We start from the raw sequence: 18461 nt of genomic DNA, 5'->3' as shown, positions 1-18461 counted from the left end.
ATCAACCGACGGGTCTAGCTTACTTCGCATACGGATTGCCCGTCAAACACACCACGTTGATGGCGACCTCGACAGATTTAGACAAAGCTCATGAGAACGGCCGTTGAAGTGCCCCTCGACGAGTCACAGCTCACAAGTCAACGAACGTACACGGACCACAACCCTTCTCGGAAACTAGGCAATTGAAATCCGACCGTTAGTCGGGGAGGGCTTACCCTTCTCATCCAAGTGGTCAGAAAATTTCTAAGAACTCAGCGGAATAAACTCGGGAGAAGCTCCCTCGATAGTCCTTTGACGGTCTCGAACTTATGCTGCAGGGGACTCGGGTATCCCGTTGTTAGTTTCTGACAACCGTTCCGGCGAAAAAGGAAAAAGGAAAGAAAAAAGAAGGAAAGAAAAAGGAAAATCCATCCAAAGAGAAGCAGGGAAACTGTCGATGAAAATAAAACAAAGGGAACTTTGGGTGGGTACATTTTCAGGTCACAATCACTAGCCTGTGTGAGATACTACATCTCCTGCTTGACAGCATTACCTCTTACTCTATCACAGATTCGGAGCCTGGCATTCGCAGCTTGATTTCGTGACATTACCCCGAGGTCCCACACCGTTTTTTGAGACCTACAGGACCTATAGACCGGGATCGTTCTCTTACACTCGAGTCAGAACGCTAGGCTGGAACTGCCCAGCAGGGCCACGGCCCACCTAACACCAGCCATGAGCTAGCTAGCATCCTTGCGCTAGTAGTCCTGATACTCTTGTCACCCCCTCTTACCTCGTGGGAATTTCGCCGGTTGCTCCTATGTGCTCAGCGCCTTTCTCATTTATTGGCTTGTCTTTGAGTGGAGTCTCTGCCACACAAAGTACCACCCTGTCTTGTCTCGATGGTCAACCAGGGGCGTTGGCTATTTCAGCCTAACTGGTCAACGACATGTCGGTATCTGAAGCGAATCCCTTTAACCCGACTCCCAGCATCCTGCTCATCATCTTTCGTATCCAATAGGTGAGCATTAGTTTATCCTAGCCCAGCCCTGGTATAAGTGGGCTTGACTGTCTCCGCTCCTGTTGATCCTGTAGACATACATGCATGGTGACAGAGAAGATAAAAATGAGACTCTGTGAGACTCTCTTTGTCTAGCGCAGTGTTTCAAGCTTAGTTGTTGCTGTCGGTTTGCTTCCCGCCTTCTTGACCTTTCCGGAACCTGCCATACTTTGGCAGTCATCGGGCAGCCTGGCAGGGAGCAATATACTTCTCAATCAGAGTCTTAAATTGCCTTGTTCGAGTGCAGTCGTCATTGTATGCTTTAGGTCCCATCTGCAAGCTAGGTAAGCTTGACTGGAAACGCAGATCCGTCGAATGGGCGATTTTCTTGCCTTGTGCCGATTCTGTGATGTATGAACTCCGCCTCTCTTCTACCATCTGAATACCCGTTTCATTCTAGAACTTTTCTTGTGTCTTCGCGTCCATTACTCTGTATTGTTGGCCGGCATAAAGAGACTGCGGCCTATTACCGAACAGGGTGTGCGCCTTATGAGAGATTTATCTGAGCCTGTCTCGGTCTTTGTAATTTCCTTTTTCTCTTCTTTTATCTCCGTGTCCTTGCACCTTCAGTAACGACAAGGAGGGCCTCGAAAATTCCATTTCCACATCTAATCACCCCTGATGCCAATTGAGCTCTGTGTCTGAGCTGTCCGTTGCCTCGATCCGGTAAAGCTGACCCATCGCAACCAGTGCGTTGACGACCGAGTTTAAAACATTCCATTTCAGAGACCCAACTGGCCAACGTACCCTGGTAAGAGGAAGCTGTTTCCATTTGCCAAGTTCACCCCAAGTAAGCTACAGCCTGGACCTTCATCAGATACAGAAGGCCTAAATGGCCCTTCCTGCCCCTGGACATTTCTCGACTCGAGATGCATCACACGCTTCTATTCGCGCCCCCAGCTCATCATCATCTGGATATATTCCATCGTATTGACCAGTGGGACAGTCAGCGCGTATCAGCGCGTATCAACGCGTACCACATCGCTGGTGACCAGCCAGGGTAGGACTGGTTTGCTCGAGGGGTCTCGCTGTCGTTGTGCATGGCGGTATCATCTCGTGTTGCAGCTCCTCGCATTAGCTAACGTTCGCATCGCAATCTCCGACATAAACGAAGCGCTCCCCCTTTACTTGTCGCAATACCCAGTCACCGATCATCTATACAGTCTGATCTCGTTCGAAGCTTTTAATAAAAGATCGAATAGCCTGCCGGGGCTTCGGAGCCCTAGCAGAGCCGATGTATGTCTGTGACGCTGGCGGATCCGTACCGAGATTATGCTCTTGATTATGCCCAACATGCTAAACCGGAGGGGCATGAGAACGCACTCGCCTACCAAACGCAGCATTCGCATCTTCAACGTCATAAAGAGGCCAACCCTCCGTTCCCGCAGGGGAGCCCACACAGCACGGCATACGAGCAACATCATGCAAGCACGACCGTTCTCCCAGCAGCAAATCCCGACATTTCCCAGTCCGTTGTTCTCACACCAGCGCACATGCTCCCTAGACAGCTTCCGATGCAGTACACCCCTACCACCTTCGAGATCCCACCAGTTCAACGCGGCAAGAAGCGACCCCATTCCGAGGCGGAAGGCGAGGGTGACTACGGGGACCATGGAGTTCGCCCGCGCTTGTCAGCGCTTTCCACGCAGGCCTCTACAGAGACAGCACAATCCCCTGGGATGCTCTTTTCTGTCCAAGGCGATTCTTCACAGCAACAAGCACACCATCAACAGCAACAGCAGCCGCCACAACAACACCACCATCACCACCACCATCAACCGATGCCGAGCCATGGATTCGGGCCACCTGAGTCGATGGCGCTGCCCCAACAACATCACCACCATCGTCTACCCCGCAGGCATCGCTTCACTCTGCAGAGCGGCATGGCATGAACGTGGAAACGTCTCCTATACCTTCTGGTCTACCAAGTGTGGTGGGCCAACCAGGCATGCCTGATCCGGCTCCCAGGCCACGAGGCCCGAAACTTAAATTTACGCAAGAGGAGGACGCCCTACTGGTTGAGTTGAAAGAGAACAAGAACCTGACGTGGAAGCAAATTGCCGATTTCTTTCCTGGTCGAACGAGTGGCACGCTGCAAGTTCGTTATTGTACCAAGCTGAAGGCCAAGGATGTGACATGGACCGATGAGATGGTAAGCATTACTTTATGGGAGCGTTCATCCAACTTTACCAAAGGAACCATTGACGTACTAACTGATGCCTGTCTAGGTTCAACGACTACAGCGTGCGATACAAGAGTACGAGAATGATCGATGGCGAATAATCGCAGGGAAGGTTGGCAATGGCTTTACCCCAGCAGCTTGTCGAGAAAAGGCGTCTCAGCTGTGACAAATATTTTGATGGATATCATATAGGATACACGAAGACGGGAATGGTCAGTGATGCGTGGGATTTCCTACTTCTTTCTCGAATTTCTCTTTTTCCCTTATGTGACGGATGGACGGAGAGAAGCCATGGCTGGCTATGGAAAGATGCTTATACAACATTGTGTATATATCTGTATTATAGGAATTAGAACAGTCTTTTGGAGCAAAGGCGTTTGCAATGCCGTGATGCCATCATGGAGCAATTATTTAACCCTAAGCCCTAAATAGACTACCGGAACGGGAAGGAATGCTATACTGGCATTTTTGGTGTACCGTAGAAGCTCCGCAGCCAATCAGTTGGGTCTGCTGAGTAAGGCGCAGCGCACGACTCGGGAGGTTTTGGGCGGCTCTCAGTCAGGTGCTCCAGTCGTCAGCGGGCCGAAACGGCTTCAAACTCACCTCGAACCTCCAAACTCCCTCTCCACCAACCCTCCTTTCTCCCCTCGTCCAGCCGCGATACCATCAATTGCCCAGGACAATGTTCCTCCAACGCACGGCTTTTGCCCTTGCAAGGCGCGCCCCCGTCAGAGCCATTGCTGCTCGTCCTTTTTCCTCTTCCGGCGTCCGCTGTACGTGAATCCAATGAATGGCCAGCACCACCTCTATGACACCATCGTCCCTTGCGTGGCCCAATTGAGTCTGCACAAGGCAATGGATAACATTTGTCGACAATGCTGCATGGTACTCTGGCTAATATTGGACTTTTCATGCTTTAGGCCAAAAGAAGTATGAGGTGAAGAAGGAGGGCAAGATTCTTCCTTTTGAAGGTTGGTGATAAGATGATGTGTCCGGTCCCCCATCATGCAACATTACGAGAATGCCGAGAATCCCAATCAGTGCTTCTATCCAGAGCTACTATTTGTGCTATGCAATGTGTCAACTGGGCTCGTTCTCGGTCTCATTCTTGCATTTTCGTCATACTGGATCCCGTTGACTTTCCCTCGGCTATAACACCCATTGTGAACAAGGCATTGGGCTGACACTTTATTATTACTTTGCAGATATCAAGGGTGAAGAGGACCTCGTTCCTCCGGGTGCTAAGCCCGGTACCGTCCCCACGGACGTTGAGCAGGCCACCGGTCTTGAGCGTCTGGAACTTATCGGAAAAATGCAGGGCATTGACATCTTCGATATGAGACCCCTCGATGCTTCCAGAAAGGGTATGCGGATCTTGCTGCATGAGATGAGACGCGGGAGCAGCGTGTCGCGCGTTTGAATCGAGGCTAACGAAGCTTGCGTCATTAGGAACTCTTGACAACCCCATCATTGTCAAGAGCGCTGGTGACGAGCAGTACGCCGGTTGCACTGGATACCCCGCAGACTCTCACCACACTGTCTGGCTGACGGTAAGCATTGCACGCTTCGTGGCTCTGTCCCCCCAAATTGAGCAGATGGCTAAAACATATCTTCTCTCTCACCATAGGTATCTCGTGATCGTCCTATCGAGCGCTGCGCCGAGTGTGGCAATGTCGTCAAGCTGGAGTATGTTGGACCTGAGGAGGACCCCCATGCTCGTAAGTTCCCTTGCCTCATGTCGCTGCTTGCCTTCTATTTTTCACTTGTTTTTCGGCTTCTTACATATCTATTCGCAGACGAGCATCACAGCCACCACCCCCCTCACGAGGAGCCCAAGACTTTCGCCGACTACGTCAAGCCTGAGTACTGGTACCGGTAAATATTCCATGCTACGAATATTGAGGGACTGTCCCGTGGCCTGTTACTCCACGGAACAGATTTTAGGAGCAAAGAACGGACGATAAACAGCAAACGTCAAAATAGCTACTATTCCCACCTCGGGCCTTTTTGACCGTTTATTTGTCACGCGTCTAAGGCGGTTGTATCCTCACTGTTGACACCTCCCTGTGATTTTTCTTTTTTGTAGAATATAGTCGAAGTTGATTGAAAGGAGTGCAATTGGTGTTTGTTTTGTGTCGATTTTCTCTTCTTCCTAGCTCTACTGCTATACTGTAGATTGTCTTCCATGGCAGACCTGTCAGCCTTCAAGTCTACGCAAGATTTGAGAAGGATGTGACACATGCTGACATGCAACCACGGCTGGATGGCATGACATGGCCTAGTACGGATTAAGGAGTATGGCATGATCTGCGGGAGTACCGGGGAACCGGAAGTAGACCGAGACCCCGTGCCTTCGTTTGTGGCTAGGCCCGTCAAGTGTGCGATCAACGTTGAATTAGGCATCAGCAATTTTAACAGGTACGGGTTTCAGTGACGGAACGAATCAATAATCAAAACTCATCAATGGCATTATTGCTATGGAATAGACGTGTATGCGTTAGGAATCCAACAACGAACTTTTTAACATTATTCCCACCATGAAACCTTCTCCTTGGCCATTACTTTTCTAAATATCGTATATGTCTATTTCTTCGGTCGTGACAGCCTTTTGTCGTAGCTCAAATACTCAGTCACCGGGAAACTCATCGTTTGAGCCAGCGGAGTTCAATGTACCGTAGGGGAGGGTACACGAGGCCGGCCCATGTGAATCCCACATAGTTGCCCATCTATAGAAAGTCAGGAGGGATTTACTGGTAAGAGAACGATGATAGCACTTACATCTGCGCCATATTCCCCGACCAACTTGGCAAGCGGTCCGATGTACCAGAGCTGCGCCATGCAGAGGACTGCACCGGCCCAACCGACCAGGAATGCAATGAAGGCTGCAATGCCCACGGGCAACTTGGACGGATCGTTCCAGGCGTACCAGTTGTATCCGCTGCGCAAGCGGAAGATGAACCGCTCTTCGAGAATGATGGCGATCCAGATCGCAACCCAGTATCCCATGAGCGCGAGGAAGTTTGTGAAGATCTCGGATAAGTGGCTCCGCCCTGCCAGCGCGCAGACGATGTAGATGACTACGCCAATGGTGTTCCAGATAGCGCGAGGGATCTTCTCCGCGTACCGGCCAAGGATTTGGAAGTCGACACCGGCAGAGTATGTCGGCGCCACGGTGTTGGCGATCAAGCCGAGGGCAACGACTACGGAGCAGAACTTGCCGAATCCGTGCAAAGGGCCAAACCCTTCGACGATGAGGGCGCCTGCACCCTTTGCGTATGCCGCGCTGTATTCTAGGTGGTAATGGATACCGGAGGCGAGCCCAATGCCGGCGAGGAAGGCCAGGGTGAAGGAGACCATCAGGCCGGACAAGGATAGGGAGAAGATGGCCAACTTGGAGGTTCCTTCTGGATAGTAGACGAAAAAGTCCGCCGCCAGGGGAGCATAGGTGATGGCAGCACTCACGCAAATCGAAAAGAACGATAGCCTGATGCTGTCAGACTTGAACAAAGACTTTTTCGCCGCCCATAAACAAGCACTCTGGAAACTTACCGGTTCCCAATGATTGTGCGAGCATCTCCCATTGATGGCGTCGACAGGTCAAATTTCGTGGAGGAGACACCGAACAAGATGCAGACAACAATCAACTGAGGGAGGAAGGCGTAGCTGGATACGTTCAGTCTCTGTCTGTCAACTCTTTCAAGCTCTACATACCGCTCATAGTAATGGAAGGCATCAATGCCAAAGGTAGCAACGACCCAACTTATCAGAGCTATAATCACGATACCTTCGTCTTGTTAATTCAAGGACAAGCATTAATAAGTGACAAGTTACTCACCAACCGCAACTGACAGATTCCCATTTGGGGAGACAGCGGACAAGATTTGGCCTCCAACTACGCAGTCAATGAGGCAATACCCGAGCATCTGGATCAAGTTCAAAATCACTACGATCTTGCTGGGCCACCATCCCATTGCATACCGGCCGAAAGCCTGCTAACCGTCAGAGAAAGCTGCTTATCGCGCAAACCCCTTTGGCGAGACGAGAACATACCATGGTGCGGATTCCAGAGATAGGTCCTCGAGTAGCCATCCACGACGACACAACGGAACCAAGCAATGCACCCAGAACAGCACACAACGCCGAATCAAGGAAGCTGAGCCCATAAACAACAGGACCCAACATCCCCAGAGTTATGTTGTTTGCTGCCAGATTGATAGAGACCCAGAGCAGGAACGCCTGGGTGTAGGAAACCCAGGAGAGCTTTTTCATGCGTTCACCCTCATGCACTCGTTCGATTCCGCGAGCCTCGAAGTTATACTCGACGAGCTGTTGCTCGAATCTCCTAAGGTACATGCCCACGCGAGACGGGATAACGCGGCCATTGGGGCCCTCGCCATGGTTTTCACCATTCTTGTGAGGATGAGGAGTCGGTTGCTCCTTGGAACGGAAGCCCGAAGGCTCCTTTTCGGAGTGCATCCCTAGCGAGGGATTTGCGATTTCAGACGACATGCTGTTACCCTGAGTTAGTCTTCAGATATCATTGAAAGGGCTAGAAGCTGAAAGAGCGCGCATGAGTCCTTTCGCTGGAATTATCCAGATCAAGTTCAACCGTATAATCTCAGAACGACAACAGCGACGCCACATGTACCCAGGGACCATTGGCGATAATCTGACGATGCGACTAGCGACAATGACCACCAGAGGATATGTGAGACGCAACACTGAAGCCGAACACCGGTCTTCATGCAGGCAGATTATCTAGATACCTTGATCCATAGACAAAACCAGGCTACTCGTCTTCATGATAGGCTTGAAAGCTATCTGATGCAGATTTAAGAAGACAGGAGAGATGTACTGGAACGTCGCTTCTGGGCCCAATGGATATATTGAACCGGTGTGATACTCGATGACTTGGTAATAGAGGGAAGGAGGATCTTTTGAGTCAGCGAGTTTTGCTCCGACGAAGGATTGTCTCCACACCTTGATGGAGAGAAGTAACTACCGAGTAATATGTGGGGTTCTCGATCGATATGCCAATGAGCGCAAGCCTCTTCCCTCTCTGACAGAATTCGATCGACGCAAGGATGAGTACCACGAGTATGATGAAGAGGAGAAAGAAAAGAAAAGAACAGAAGAGAGTCAAAGAAACGAGCGGGACCCAAGGAAGGTTTCCCCAAGTACTTATTTCCCGCCGCGGGAAACTTTTTTCAATGTCAAAAACGTTCTTTTCTGGTCTCCGCCCTTCGCGCCTTGGCAAAAGTCATCCTCAATGGGACTATGGGTCGAAATTTGAACGTACAAGATAAATAACAGATTAAGTATCAGATAACCGTGACAAATAGTTGTCATCTCTATCTCTTTTGTCGCGGAACCTTCAACGATCAGCCCCCGGAGAGCTTGGGCCATCCAAACCCTACGACGTACATTATCGTCTTGATAGCGCGAAGTATGATAATATTGTTAAGCAAAGGGGATTGAAATAGAGACGGCTCGATAGGCCCGTATGGCTTGGGATGTCTTAAGCAATCAATTGATTCTAGCACATGCATCAACTTGGTAGAGAAATGCATATAATCGAAAATGAACAAGCGAAGTCAAGGACATATAGTGACAGTAGAAGAGCACAGCCGAAAGGAAACCCAACGAAACGAACATAGACTGGATAAATGAAAAATGACGAACTCCATGAACCTGTGCCGTTCCTAAACCTTGTTACCGTGTCATGCGCTCTGTGCCCACCGAGAAGCTCCGAGTTCAATATATAGAGCGTTGCATCGTTACCCTGCATGAAAATCGTCACATCGTTGGATGTCATATCACAATCAAAGATTCTTGAAATGCTCCTTCGCATATTGCTCGCATGCCTGTTTATACACAATGATTTAGGAGTCGAACACCACGCAAGTCGGGGGAAGAGGTAACTAACTTTGGCGGGCTTTCCAACCTTCTGTCCGATGACCTTCCACTTGTTGGCCTCGTATTCTTTTATTGCCTCCCGTAGGGCAACAGACTGAATGGTGTCAACGCGCAAAGACCATGCAATAATCAGGCAGAGAGTACCTCTTCTTCCGCGAACTCGGCATAATGCATATCCTGTGACCGATGTGAATATCATGTCTGAGCTCATGGGAGTAAGGACACGCCCAACCTTGTACCAGTGCTTTTTCACACTCCCCTCAGTTCGGGTGGGAAAGGTCTGCAGCGCAAAGGAGCAAACAATCAGCGAAGCAAGTTCTATCAATATAAGATAGACCCCATCGAGACGAACCTTGGCAATCTCGCTCCAGCTGCGACCCGCATCACGCATCGTCTTGAGTCTCTGTTCTTCCTCCGCCGTCCAGGGCGTATTGGTCCGTCCTTTCTTCTTTGGGACCGCTTCTGGGGCACTTTGGGGGGTCTGCGTAACATCTGCCGAAGCAGAAGTGACTGGTGCAGCCATGGCTGCTGCGGCACTTGACTGGGGTGAAGCGCGGCGTTTGCGGGAGTTCTGAGGCGCCACCTGAGCGGGAGGTATAGGAATGCCCTCGTAAGCAGGGACTCTCTGGAAAGGATTGATTTGTTGCTGTGTTAGGAGTTGAGGTGGTACGCTGGTGGAGACAGATGTCTTGATGCGCTTGGATGTTGGAGGCGACCTGTTCAAATAGAGAATGAAGAGAGACTCAAAGTTAGTAAGTGAGACGTGCTCCTTTTCCCGCCATAAGCGGGAAGCGTACCAAGAGAAACACGCTTATGGCATGCACATGTATGTCCCATGTATATGGAGTACATGGAAAGGGAAAGAAGGTCTTCACCTGCGGCGCAGGACAAGAAAAAGGTCACTTACGACATGTTGGAAGATACGCCGCTATCCCAGTCACGCTGCGACGATTCATCTGTCAATACACATGCTTAGGAGATTAGCACATCTGCTACTGACAGGACTTTGTGTAGATTGGCCGTCAAGTCTAGGGAAGTGGGCTCTTTTTGTTACACTAGACGCGGTGATGACACGGGCGCATCCCACAGTGTGGCGGTAGCGCCGCAGAAAAGGAAGGAGGGAAAATGAGCGAAGGGCAGAAAGGAGCGACCGGAGGGTGATACATGCATGCATGCATGTACCGTATGTATGCGAATAAGTCAAAAAAAGAGAGTGCTGGGATGGAGTGGGTAGGAAAGTGAGGGTTTAGAGGGGAGAGTAGGCGAGGGAAGGGAAAGAGAGAGGGATGTATAAACAGGTTTAGGCACAATCACAGGAGTAGTTCTCTAGCATCTTAGGATACATTGGCTGAAAATAGTACGGACTGACTCGATGTTGTTGACTGGAGTCGATGATGATAAGACACTCATTGTCAGGACCCGGTGGAGATACAAGAGGGAACGGAGAGGAGTGTGAGATCAGAGTGAGGCTTACTGATCGTCAGAGTTCATTTTATTGGTATCTTTATCTTCAAGAAGAGTAAACGAGGGGAAACATCAGAAGTATTTAACCCGAGCTGAAGAGTGGGTAATGGTAATAGTTGTCAGTGGCAGAGACAAGTTACATTCGGAGGTTGAAGAAGCAGCAGTGGGAGGAGGAGTAGGTAGAGGTAGGCTGACGAAGTGATCGATAAACAAATAGGGAGGGAAAGGGAACCGGAAAAGGGAACTAATAATAATAATGGGAAGGGAATAGTAAGGACCAGCAGTTCATCCTTCTCTGTAACAATGCTAGACACCAGATCCAGTAACCGTCAGCTAATCTAAAAGTACCTTTGAGCTACAGCACCTACACCCAGGTAGGTAAAGTACGCCAACTAGCTACATTACATACATCTCAAAAGCACTCGGGACTTGATGCCTTATTCACTGTCATACTTATACATCGAATCATCAGTACGCTACGGATAAATCACTATGATTCGATGATAGGTAAGAGATGATAGGTAACTACCTCTGGCTAAAAGTCAGCGGAGGGTTGAAGAAAGACTGTGATAGAAAAGACCAGGGGAGCATCGAGAACCATCCTTCATTCATTCCCGCTCAGTCCGAATCCACTTACTTGCTTTTTGCCCTCTGTCTTTAGACAGTGCTAACCAATGAACATCGGATGTTGAAAGAGATTATCCTCATGAGACAAGAGACCATCACTTGTGATTGCTTGCATCCCATCAGAGAGCATTTCCCTTCCTAATGTGACGACTCAAACCTGGGGACAGACTCTCGTACCATGTGAGAACGCAAGCAGGACCTGGTACTGCGCTTCATACAGCAAGCCACATTTACTAACTGCAGGGTATGTGGGTTCTCCAACATGTCCAAAGCACGGTTGACGACTTCGTGCTTTGTTCCTCCAGATAAGTTGATACTTTTATAGAAATACTGATATTTCCTCCATAGCTTCTGTGACCTCATTTGTAGTGCGAATTTCTACTCTTTGCAGAATCAAGGTCAATCATAACATCAAGGCCAGCTTGATCATCCCTGGGGTAGCAACCACTTAGATGGGAGGGAACGAAGAAGCCAAGACAAAGAGGAGGGGGAGGTGGCGGGATTTGTCCTGTACAAGTTGCGATCCTGTAAATTATTAGTAAGAGAGGCGGCAGCTAGATTAGAGAATTAGCAGAATGAGGACAAGTGAGGGGCCAGTACCTAGTAATATGGCCCAGCTACTTTACCGAGTATCTCTTCTTGGGTGACCAAAACTGAAACCAAACCGACACCAGGAACTCTGAAGAACTTTGTATACCTAGTACTGTTCTGAAGCCTCCCAGAAGCAACCGCGTGGCACGGAGTACGACCTCCGATGCTCATGTCTATTTGTGTAATTGTATGTATTGCAATACCTTCTCCTCTGTACCGTACCCAAGGTAATCACAGTCCAGCCTTGTACACCGAGCGTCAGTGCTCTAGACAAGTGCGGGGTAAGCTGAAGGCCGCAATCAGGCAGAATCCAACCAGTCGGACAATACGAAGCTTGTCCGCTGAGAACGAAACTGCCTGCTCTGTCGGTATATGTTGCAAAATCACGTACATCAGTGAGCTGCGTACTACCGCCTTGACAGAAGAAGGCGAGATCTGATGTGGTGATTCTTCCAACATTGTGCTGATCCTCACTGGTAACCTGCCAGTATGACAGAGTTACTGTCGAATATGTGACAACTATCTAGTATAAGCTAAGGTAGGAGATACCTCAAATGGTTCAGGGTTAAAGAGCTTAAGATAGTAGAGTGGTTTTGAGTTAGTGACCAACCAGATAAGCATTATCTCAATTTATCGAGATCCACATAAGGTAAGCACTCATATTTCTCTTCCTGTCGATGACAGAGTTATTGGAACTCCATATAAAATGTCTATTCTTCAGGGTAACATCATAAGCGACTGACCCGCAAAAGAGAAAGGCATGCCGAGCTGAATTGCGAAGCACCGGCATTCTTTTTTGATCAAGCGCTTGGTGACCGTGCTTATCGCAGAATGAAAAGAGACCCAGATATACGGCAAGCCCATCAAAAGCATTCTCTAACCTGGTACCACTGGCAAATGTTTAGTAGCATTAGGGTCTGTTCTAATTTTCTTGCACAAAGTTATGCTTATTCGATCTTTAAGAGGCATATCGCCGAAATGTCCAGTAGAAGGTATGAGCTTCAGACCACGAAGCTGGTAAAGCTGACAGAACCTTCAAGGACGACGCAACGGTCCGCCTCATCAGCACGAATGCACGATCGCCTAGCGCTGTCGAGTCAGCGAATCTCAGATGCTCGGTATTTGAGAATATAGCAAGGACATGGAGAGCAAAAAGGATAAGCTGGCTCGCGAAACTGTCTTAACCCATCCTAGGAAGGAGATTGTCCGTTTAGGCCATCGAAGAGCTACTTATGTTCGCAGACAGCTGGAGTGGCTGGAGCGGCTGGACCAAGAGCTCAGTAGCGACGTCAGTTCACCTCACCCGGAGCTTACTCACGTGATGGACAACGCGGCCCCGTGTTCTAAGACCATATTGGGTAAAGCCAGATGGGCGGTGGATCACTGAGAAGCTGAGATAACAGATCACAACTGCTATCACTTGTTACGTACCTCGACCTGTGCTTCTGTTTCATCAGTGTCACCATGCATTATCAGCATTTGATTGTTTTTAAGTGATTATCTCCCTTGAGTATACAGTCTTCTTTCTTTCCTCGCCGATACCACCTGACGACAATTCCAATTGTCATCTCGCTGCCTAACACGTTGAGCTACCGCCGCAACCGGGTAGTCTTATCTTGGCCTCCCGTGAGGAGTCGTAACACACCCCAAGCTCCAAAAGTTGTCTTCACCACAAACGAAGCTTCAGTAACTAGATCACCCGAGTGCCTGCTTGGATCCACTGGACGTTGTCGATGGTAGTTTCGACGGTGACTCTCCAGACTGTCTTTCAGCGTTTTCCCATCACAGAGTACGAGTCGGGCACCCTCAAAAATCGAAGAATAAACCAAGATGAGTATGAACGTCTTTCGCCTGTTAGGCGATCTGTCTCACATATCGTCGAAATGCATCTTGATGTGGGCCATTCATCGGAACAAAAGTGCGGAAGGTATGTACAGACACTCCCGCCCCTCGCCATAGGGATAGGAACGTGCAACTGACTCTTCGAATCTGAATACCAGGTGTCTCGCTACTCACACAGATGCTTTATGCTGCTGTGTTTGTCACACGCTACCTTGATCTGTTCCGAGGGAGCGGTTGGAGAAGCCTCTACCTCGTTTTCTTCAAGTTTTTCTATATATTGTCTTCTTTCTATATCATTTTTTTGATGATGAAGGTCTACCCGCGGACACGTGAGAGAGAGAGGGCATGGAAGATGGCTCTCGGTTCCGTCGTCCTTTCGCTTGCCCTAGCGCCGATTGTGACTCCAATTTTCGACGACAAAGAATTCTTCAAAATCCACTGGTTCACCGAGGTGAGTCTAGCATGCCGTGCACACAGAGATCTTGTTGCCTCAGTGCTAATTTGAAGTATTATGCAGACAATGTGGTCCTTCTCCATCATCCTAGAATCCGTATGCGTGCTTCCCCAGCTCCTTCTACTCCGCCAGACTACCGTTCCCACGGTCATCGACTCATTCTATCTCCTCGCTCTGGGCTCTTACCGCGCGTTCTACATACTGAACTGGTTTGTGAGAGGGTTCGGCCCCGAGAAACACTGGGATCCAATCGCTATGATCTTTGGTATCGTCCAAACTGCCTTCTACGTTGATTTCGCTTGGGTCTACTATTCTCGTCAGCGCGTCAAGCTTCGAAATGGTGGTGTGGTCGATTCGGAAGATTATAGCAAAAGTTGGATAGTTAACAAGGTGTTCAATATCAGACGGCGACGAGAAAGTCTGGACGAGGAGCAGAACCTTACCGGAGAAGGAATGGAAGGGGACGGGGGAGATGGTGGGGATAGGCCAAGCAACAACCGCTGGGGTGCTCGCGGCATTTCCATTTCAGCGGACGATACCTTGGAAGAGCACACCCGACGCAAGCCCGGGGATGCAGATAACGAAGGCTTGGATGGATTTCTGGAGGATGAGGATGACAGCCTGGACGACCAAACTGATGGGCAGAGCCCATTGCATCACGCACCGGTCACGTCCAGTCGCGACTAATAATCGCTGTTGATGAGCGATACTTATATATAGAAACCCTGCAGCAAGTGGATTGACCTCACTTGTTCCAGTGTCTCTTTGGCTCTGGAGTGATCAGTTACTGGTTCAGGAAATGTTTTTGGGAGTTATTATGTATAATGGCTCAAGGCGCAATCATTGATCCAATGCTATTTTTGATAACGGGCAGTTAGCCTTATCCGGTTTTAGGATATGGTGAGATCATGATAATCAGACGGATCTTTTGACTGGATCATCAATTTAAAGTAGTGCGGAGATCCATGGTAAGGTCAGGATCCGCCGACTAAGCTGTGCTTCACTCTTTTGGTGGAACCTGAAACAAAAGCTAGATAGAGTCCAGTGTTTCAGAGTCATTCTGAGCCATTGCTGCGCCAGGGCATAGCCACGGAAAGAAGGGTCGAGTTGCACTTCTACCCATTCAATATGCAAACGGACGATGCATGGGTCAACACTTGAGAAGGACCCAATGCTTCTCTCGAGAAGAAGAACGCCTTGCAAGGTAAACAATCCTCCTTTCGAATATTAACTTCAAACATTGTTGTCCCCATCATGACCCATCATGACGACGGAAAGCGCATTTACCCAAGATGGACTATGCTAAATCTTGGCACCGCCTGCCGAAATCCCGCGAGATCACGTGTCGATGTCTTGCTATGTCATTTCGATGATTTCAAAGCCAAAATTTGCCAAAAAAAAAAATAGTTAATCCTGGGAGAAAGAATGACAAATCGTCCTTCAAATTACCCACCAGAACAAAAGTCCCATTATGAATTTATGACGGAATGCCAATCTCGACGAGACACGCTCAGCTGAGTCGATCTTGGTCTCTTTCAGCAGGTCATCCTTTTATTCTTGAGCAAACGGTTCATGCTCTCTAAGCGCCAGCGCCAGCGCCATCCCGGAGATAAAGTCGATTTGGAAAATGATGGCTCAACCCGCTCAACCGACTGGCAGGAAGCATGTCCTCTGGCGCGTATGCGGCATGGCCTTTGTGGGACACGTGGCTCTGAATAGAGCGATGCAGACAACCGGCGAGATAACAATAATGATGGGAATCCGGGAAGCTACCATTCACTACTTTCCATAGAAAGCTTGCTAGTCATGCAACCAGGACAGTTAGTGATGCGCAATTACGGGAGATTGATTGAGGCTTTGAGCCAGGCTCTGCTTAAAATCTCACCTTCGTGGCTCAGGCTTTCAAACTAATCCCACTAACTAGTTTAGCTCAGTCAGATCAGGCGTCTAAGACACTTCTTGGAGCCCACTGAACAAGCCAAATCCTCCAGGGGTTTGCAGCCGCAATTACGAACAAGCGCTTAATGGGCCGCTATCCGTGCATCCTTACCTGGCTCAGGACTCGGACTGTTCCTTGATGGACCTGTCTTCCCTGACATAGTCCAAGTGGGCTTCTAGTAATGATTTCTTGCTCCTTAAGTCATGTTGAGCAGTCAATTATTCCGTACCCCGGCCCCATAGCCGTCTAGAATCGAGGATGTAGACTCGCTGTTCTGGAGCTTTAGCCCTTTTCCTTAATTTCTTTTGATTGCACTCATCCTACGATCTGCTTACTGGCATCATGAAGAGCGTCCAATTTCTATACTACTCCACTAGCTAGTCAGCCCTTCGACGTCTTTAGCGCTAACCCCTTTACTATCATTTGACTCCTGAACTGCTGCAGCGGGCCACTAAGCGACTGATGCCATTCCAATGTCATTCTACAGGCTCCCGCCGCCCCTTCCTGGGTGATCCGATGCATTGGGACTTTGATGCTGCGGGAGCTACCCTTCTTTCCATCGATCAGGGTGGGCCAGATGCTGATGTCTGCGCCCCGAGAGTTTGGGGGCTGGAATTTTAGCTGTCATGTCATCGCAGGAGAAGATATTGCTTTCCTTTGATAACATTTCGGACCCCATCTCCGGGATAGCCAGGCGCTTAAATGCAGAGCCATCGTCGTGTCTACACCTCTCGTTACGAGCATCTTTGTGCGGCACAGTGATAGACGGCGGTATATCCGATGCTTTCTGGAGCGTTTTTGGCCCGTTGACGTGAGAGCTACTCGAATCTGGGCCTGCCTTGCAAGGCACTTCGACCACGTCTTGATCATCCCGACTGGCGTATATGAACCTGGATCAGACTTTTGTTGGACGTTCTTCTCGTTCTGCAAACCATTCTATACCTTTTCGTACTTCGAGAAATAAAATTAGCTGTTGTGCAGAAGTGGCTACTCTGAAGTCGTCGTGGCGGGCCTTTATATTACTTTCAGTCGTCCATCCCATCTGCTTCTTGCCGCCGACACCAGTTTTGTCCTCCTGATTGTTTCATCAAGCGTTTCATCTTTTTCACCACGCATCAAGTTCATTCGCTCTCTTTCTGGTCTAAGCGCGTGCCCCGTGTTTGCTCTATGTATCCTCAAACTCCTTCCGGGTTCGCCGGCCAAATGCCCTATGGCCAGGCCACTCCAGGAAGACAGGGTGATGACTTGGATGAATACTATGAGGCGCTACCGTCTCAATGGTCCTGTGTTGAAACGGTAGGCCAATCTTCCGTGACATCTGTCCGGTGTTTCAGCCAGCTGACCAAACATTTGCGCTGCTTTAGTCTCCATATTTAGCAATGAACCATCCGAACTCTACCACAGCAGCTGCATATCCGTCCGCCGCTATCTTAACACCAATCAGTCTCCCAGACAGCTCCTTTATCCATGCAAGACCGAGCCCGGTTGTCAGTCATCGTTCGCAAGAATATCAGTACAACATATCTGAAACGGTCCCGCAGCATGGGCTTGGGATCACGGCACCGTTTCCAAGTAATTTCCCCCGAACAGTAACGGCGGGTCTGGGACACGCTATAGATCAATACGACTTTGGCCATGCCGAAGCTACACTATCCCCACATCAACCTCCAGCGAAACGAGTTCGAAGAGGCAGCCTGAAAGCCGCAAGTTCGAGTCGTGAAACCCCAGTCTCAATACTGCCTCATCCTGAGGGACTCCAGCGACTAGAGCAGGAACGGCGACAAGGCCATATTGATCTTCATCCCCACCACAGGTCTCGCGCTCCCGGCCGGGGCCGGCGCGACCCGCAAGCGGAAGAAGAAGATGCTTTTGTCGAGGGACTGCGAGAACAGAACCTGGCATGGAAGGTCATCCGGGAGATGTTTCGCGAAAAGTTCAACAAAGATGCATCGGAAGCACGCCTACAAATGCGGATGCTGCGCCGGCGCAAAGAACGGCTAGCGCGGTGGGACGAGCATGATGTGAGTATGTGTGTCATGTCTCTCTCGCCTCTGATTTGTCGTAATTTGTTAATAACCGACTGCTCCAGATCCCACTTCTCATAAGAGCTCGAGACCATTGGGAACGTGAAAAGTATCATTTCATTGCTCAAAAGGTGAGGTCGTCTCAGCTGGTTTCCTCCATGGCGTACCATACATGTCCTGCGAGCTAACATTTTGATGATGCAGATGAGGGACCTAGGCGCTAGAAGGATATACACCCCGCAGGAGTGTGAGGCTCAACTTAAAGACATGGAAGCTGAAAGCCGAGAACGTGCCGATGCCTCGTTATCGCAGATGACAGAGCGCTCACGGACTCGAAAACGAGTTAGAGCCAACAGCGACACGGGGCCATATCTTTGCTGATT

General features: G+C 49.5%; 6 protein-coding genes across 6 annotated transcripts; 4 read left to right on the top strand and 2 right to left on the bottom strand.

Annotated features, from left to right (window-relative positions):
• Window positions 1-2277: 2277 nt before the first annotated feature.
• Window positions 2278-3387, top strand: P174DRAFT_455964 (SANT/Myb-like DNA-binding domain-containing protein; the record flags this gene model as incomplete). The annotated part of the gene is made up of 3 exons (XM_024829381.1): window positions 2278-2884; window positions 2917-3191; window positions 3268-3387. The coding sequence occupies 3 exons, from the start codon at window positions 2278-2280 to the stop codon at window positions 3385-3387; spliced, it is 1002 nt and encodes a 333-aa protein (XP_024686810.1).
• Window positions 3388-3903: 516 nt separating this feature from the next.
• On the top strand, window positions 3904-5100 carry cox5b (cytochrome c oxidase subunit IV; the record flags this gene model as incomplete). The annotated part of the gene is made up of 6 exons (XM_024821783.1): window positions 3904-3994; window positions 4142-4192; window positions 4427-4585; window positions 4671-4771; window positions 4849-4939; window positions 5018-5100. The coding sequence occupies 6 exons, from the start codon at window positions 3904-3906 to the stop codon at window positions 5098-5100; spliced, it is 576 nt and encodes a 191-aa protein (XP_024686809.1).
• Window positions 5101-5863: 763 nt separating this feature from the next.
• On the bottom strand, window positions 5864-7730 carry P174DRAFT_363207 (purine-cytosine permease family protein; the record flags this gene model as incomplete). Its single annotated transcript, XM_024821904.1, has 6 exons — window positions 5864-5947; window positions 6000-6705; window positions 6771-6884; window positions 6933-7005; window positions 7057-7210; window positions 7272-7730. The coding sequence occupies 6 exons, from the start codon at window positions 7728-7730 to the stop codon at window positions 5864-5866; spliced, it is 1590 nt and encodes a 529-aa protein (XP_024686808.1).
• A 1313-nt stretch (window positions 7731-9043) lies between these two features.
• On the bottom strand, window positions 9044-10049 carry P174DRAFT_415969 (SANT/Myb-like DNA-binding domain-containing protein; the record flags this gene model as incomplete). The annotated part of the gene is made up of 6 exons (XM_024824457.1): window positions 9044-9085; window positions 9148-9231; window positions 9282-9314; window positions 9370-9417; window positions 9490-9853; window positions 10045-10049. 6 exons carry the CDS (start codon window positions 10047-10049, stop codon window positions 9044-9046), a joined length of 576 nt encoding a protein of 191 aa, XP_024686807.1.
• Window positions 10050-13649: 3600 nt separating this feature from the next.
• Window positions 13650-14802, top strand: P174DRAFT_363079 (ER lumen protein-retaining receptor; the record flags this gene model as incomplete). Its single annotated transcript, XM_024821897.1, has 3 exons — window positions 13650-13746; window positions 13820-14112; window positions 14179-14802. The coding sequence occupies 3 exons, from the start codon at window positions 13650-13652 to the stop codon at window positions 14800-14802; spliced, it is 1014 nt and encodes a 337-aa protein (XP_024686806.1).
• Window positions 14803-17257: 2455 nt separating this feature from the next.
• Window positions 17258-18159, top strand: P174DRAFT_363500 (uncharacterized protein; the record flags this gene model as incomplete). Its single annotated transcript, XM_024821928.1, has 2 exons — window positions 17258-17350; window positions 17419-18159. 2 exons carry the CDS (start codon window positions 17258-17260, stop codon window positions 18157-18159), a joined length of 834 nt encoding a protein of 277 aa, XP_024686805.1.
• Window positions 18160-18461: the final 302 nt, after the last annotated feature.

Source organism: Aspergillus novofumigatus (genome assembly GCF_002847465.1).
Source record: "Aspergillus novofumigatus IBT 16806 chromosome Unknown P174scaffold_1, whole genome shotgun sequence".
Lineage (NCBI taxonomy): Eukaryota > Fungi > Ascomycota > Eurotiomycetes > Eurotiales > Aspergillaceae > Aspergillus > Aspergillus novofumigatus.
This window is presented reverse-complemented; position numbering and strand designations above follow the sequence as displayed.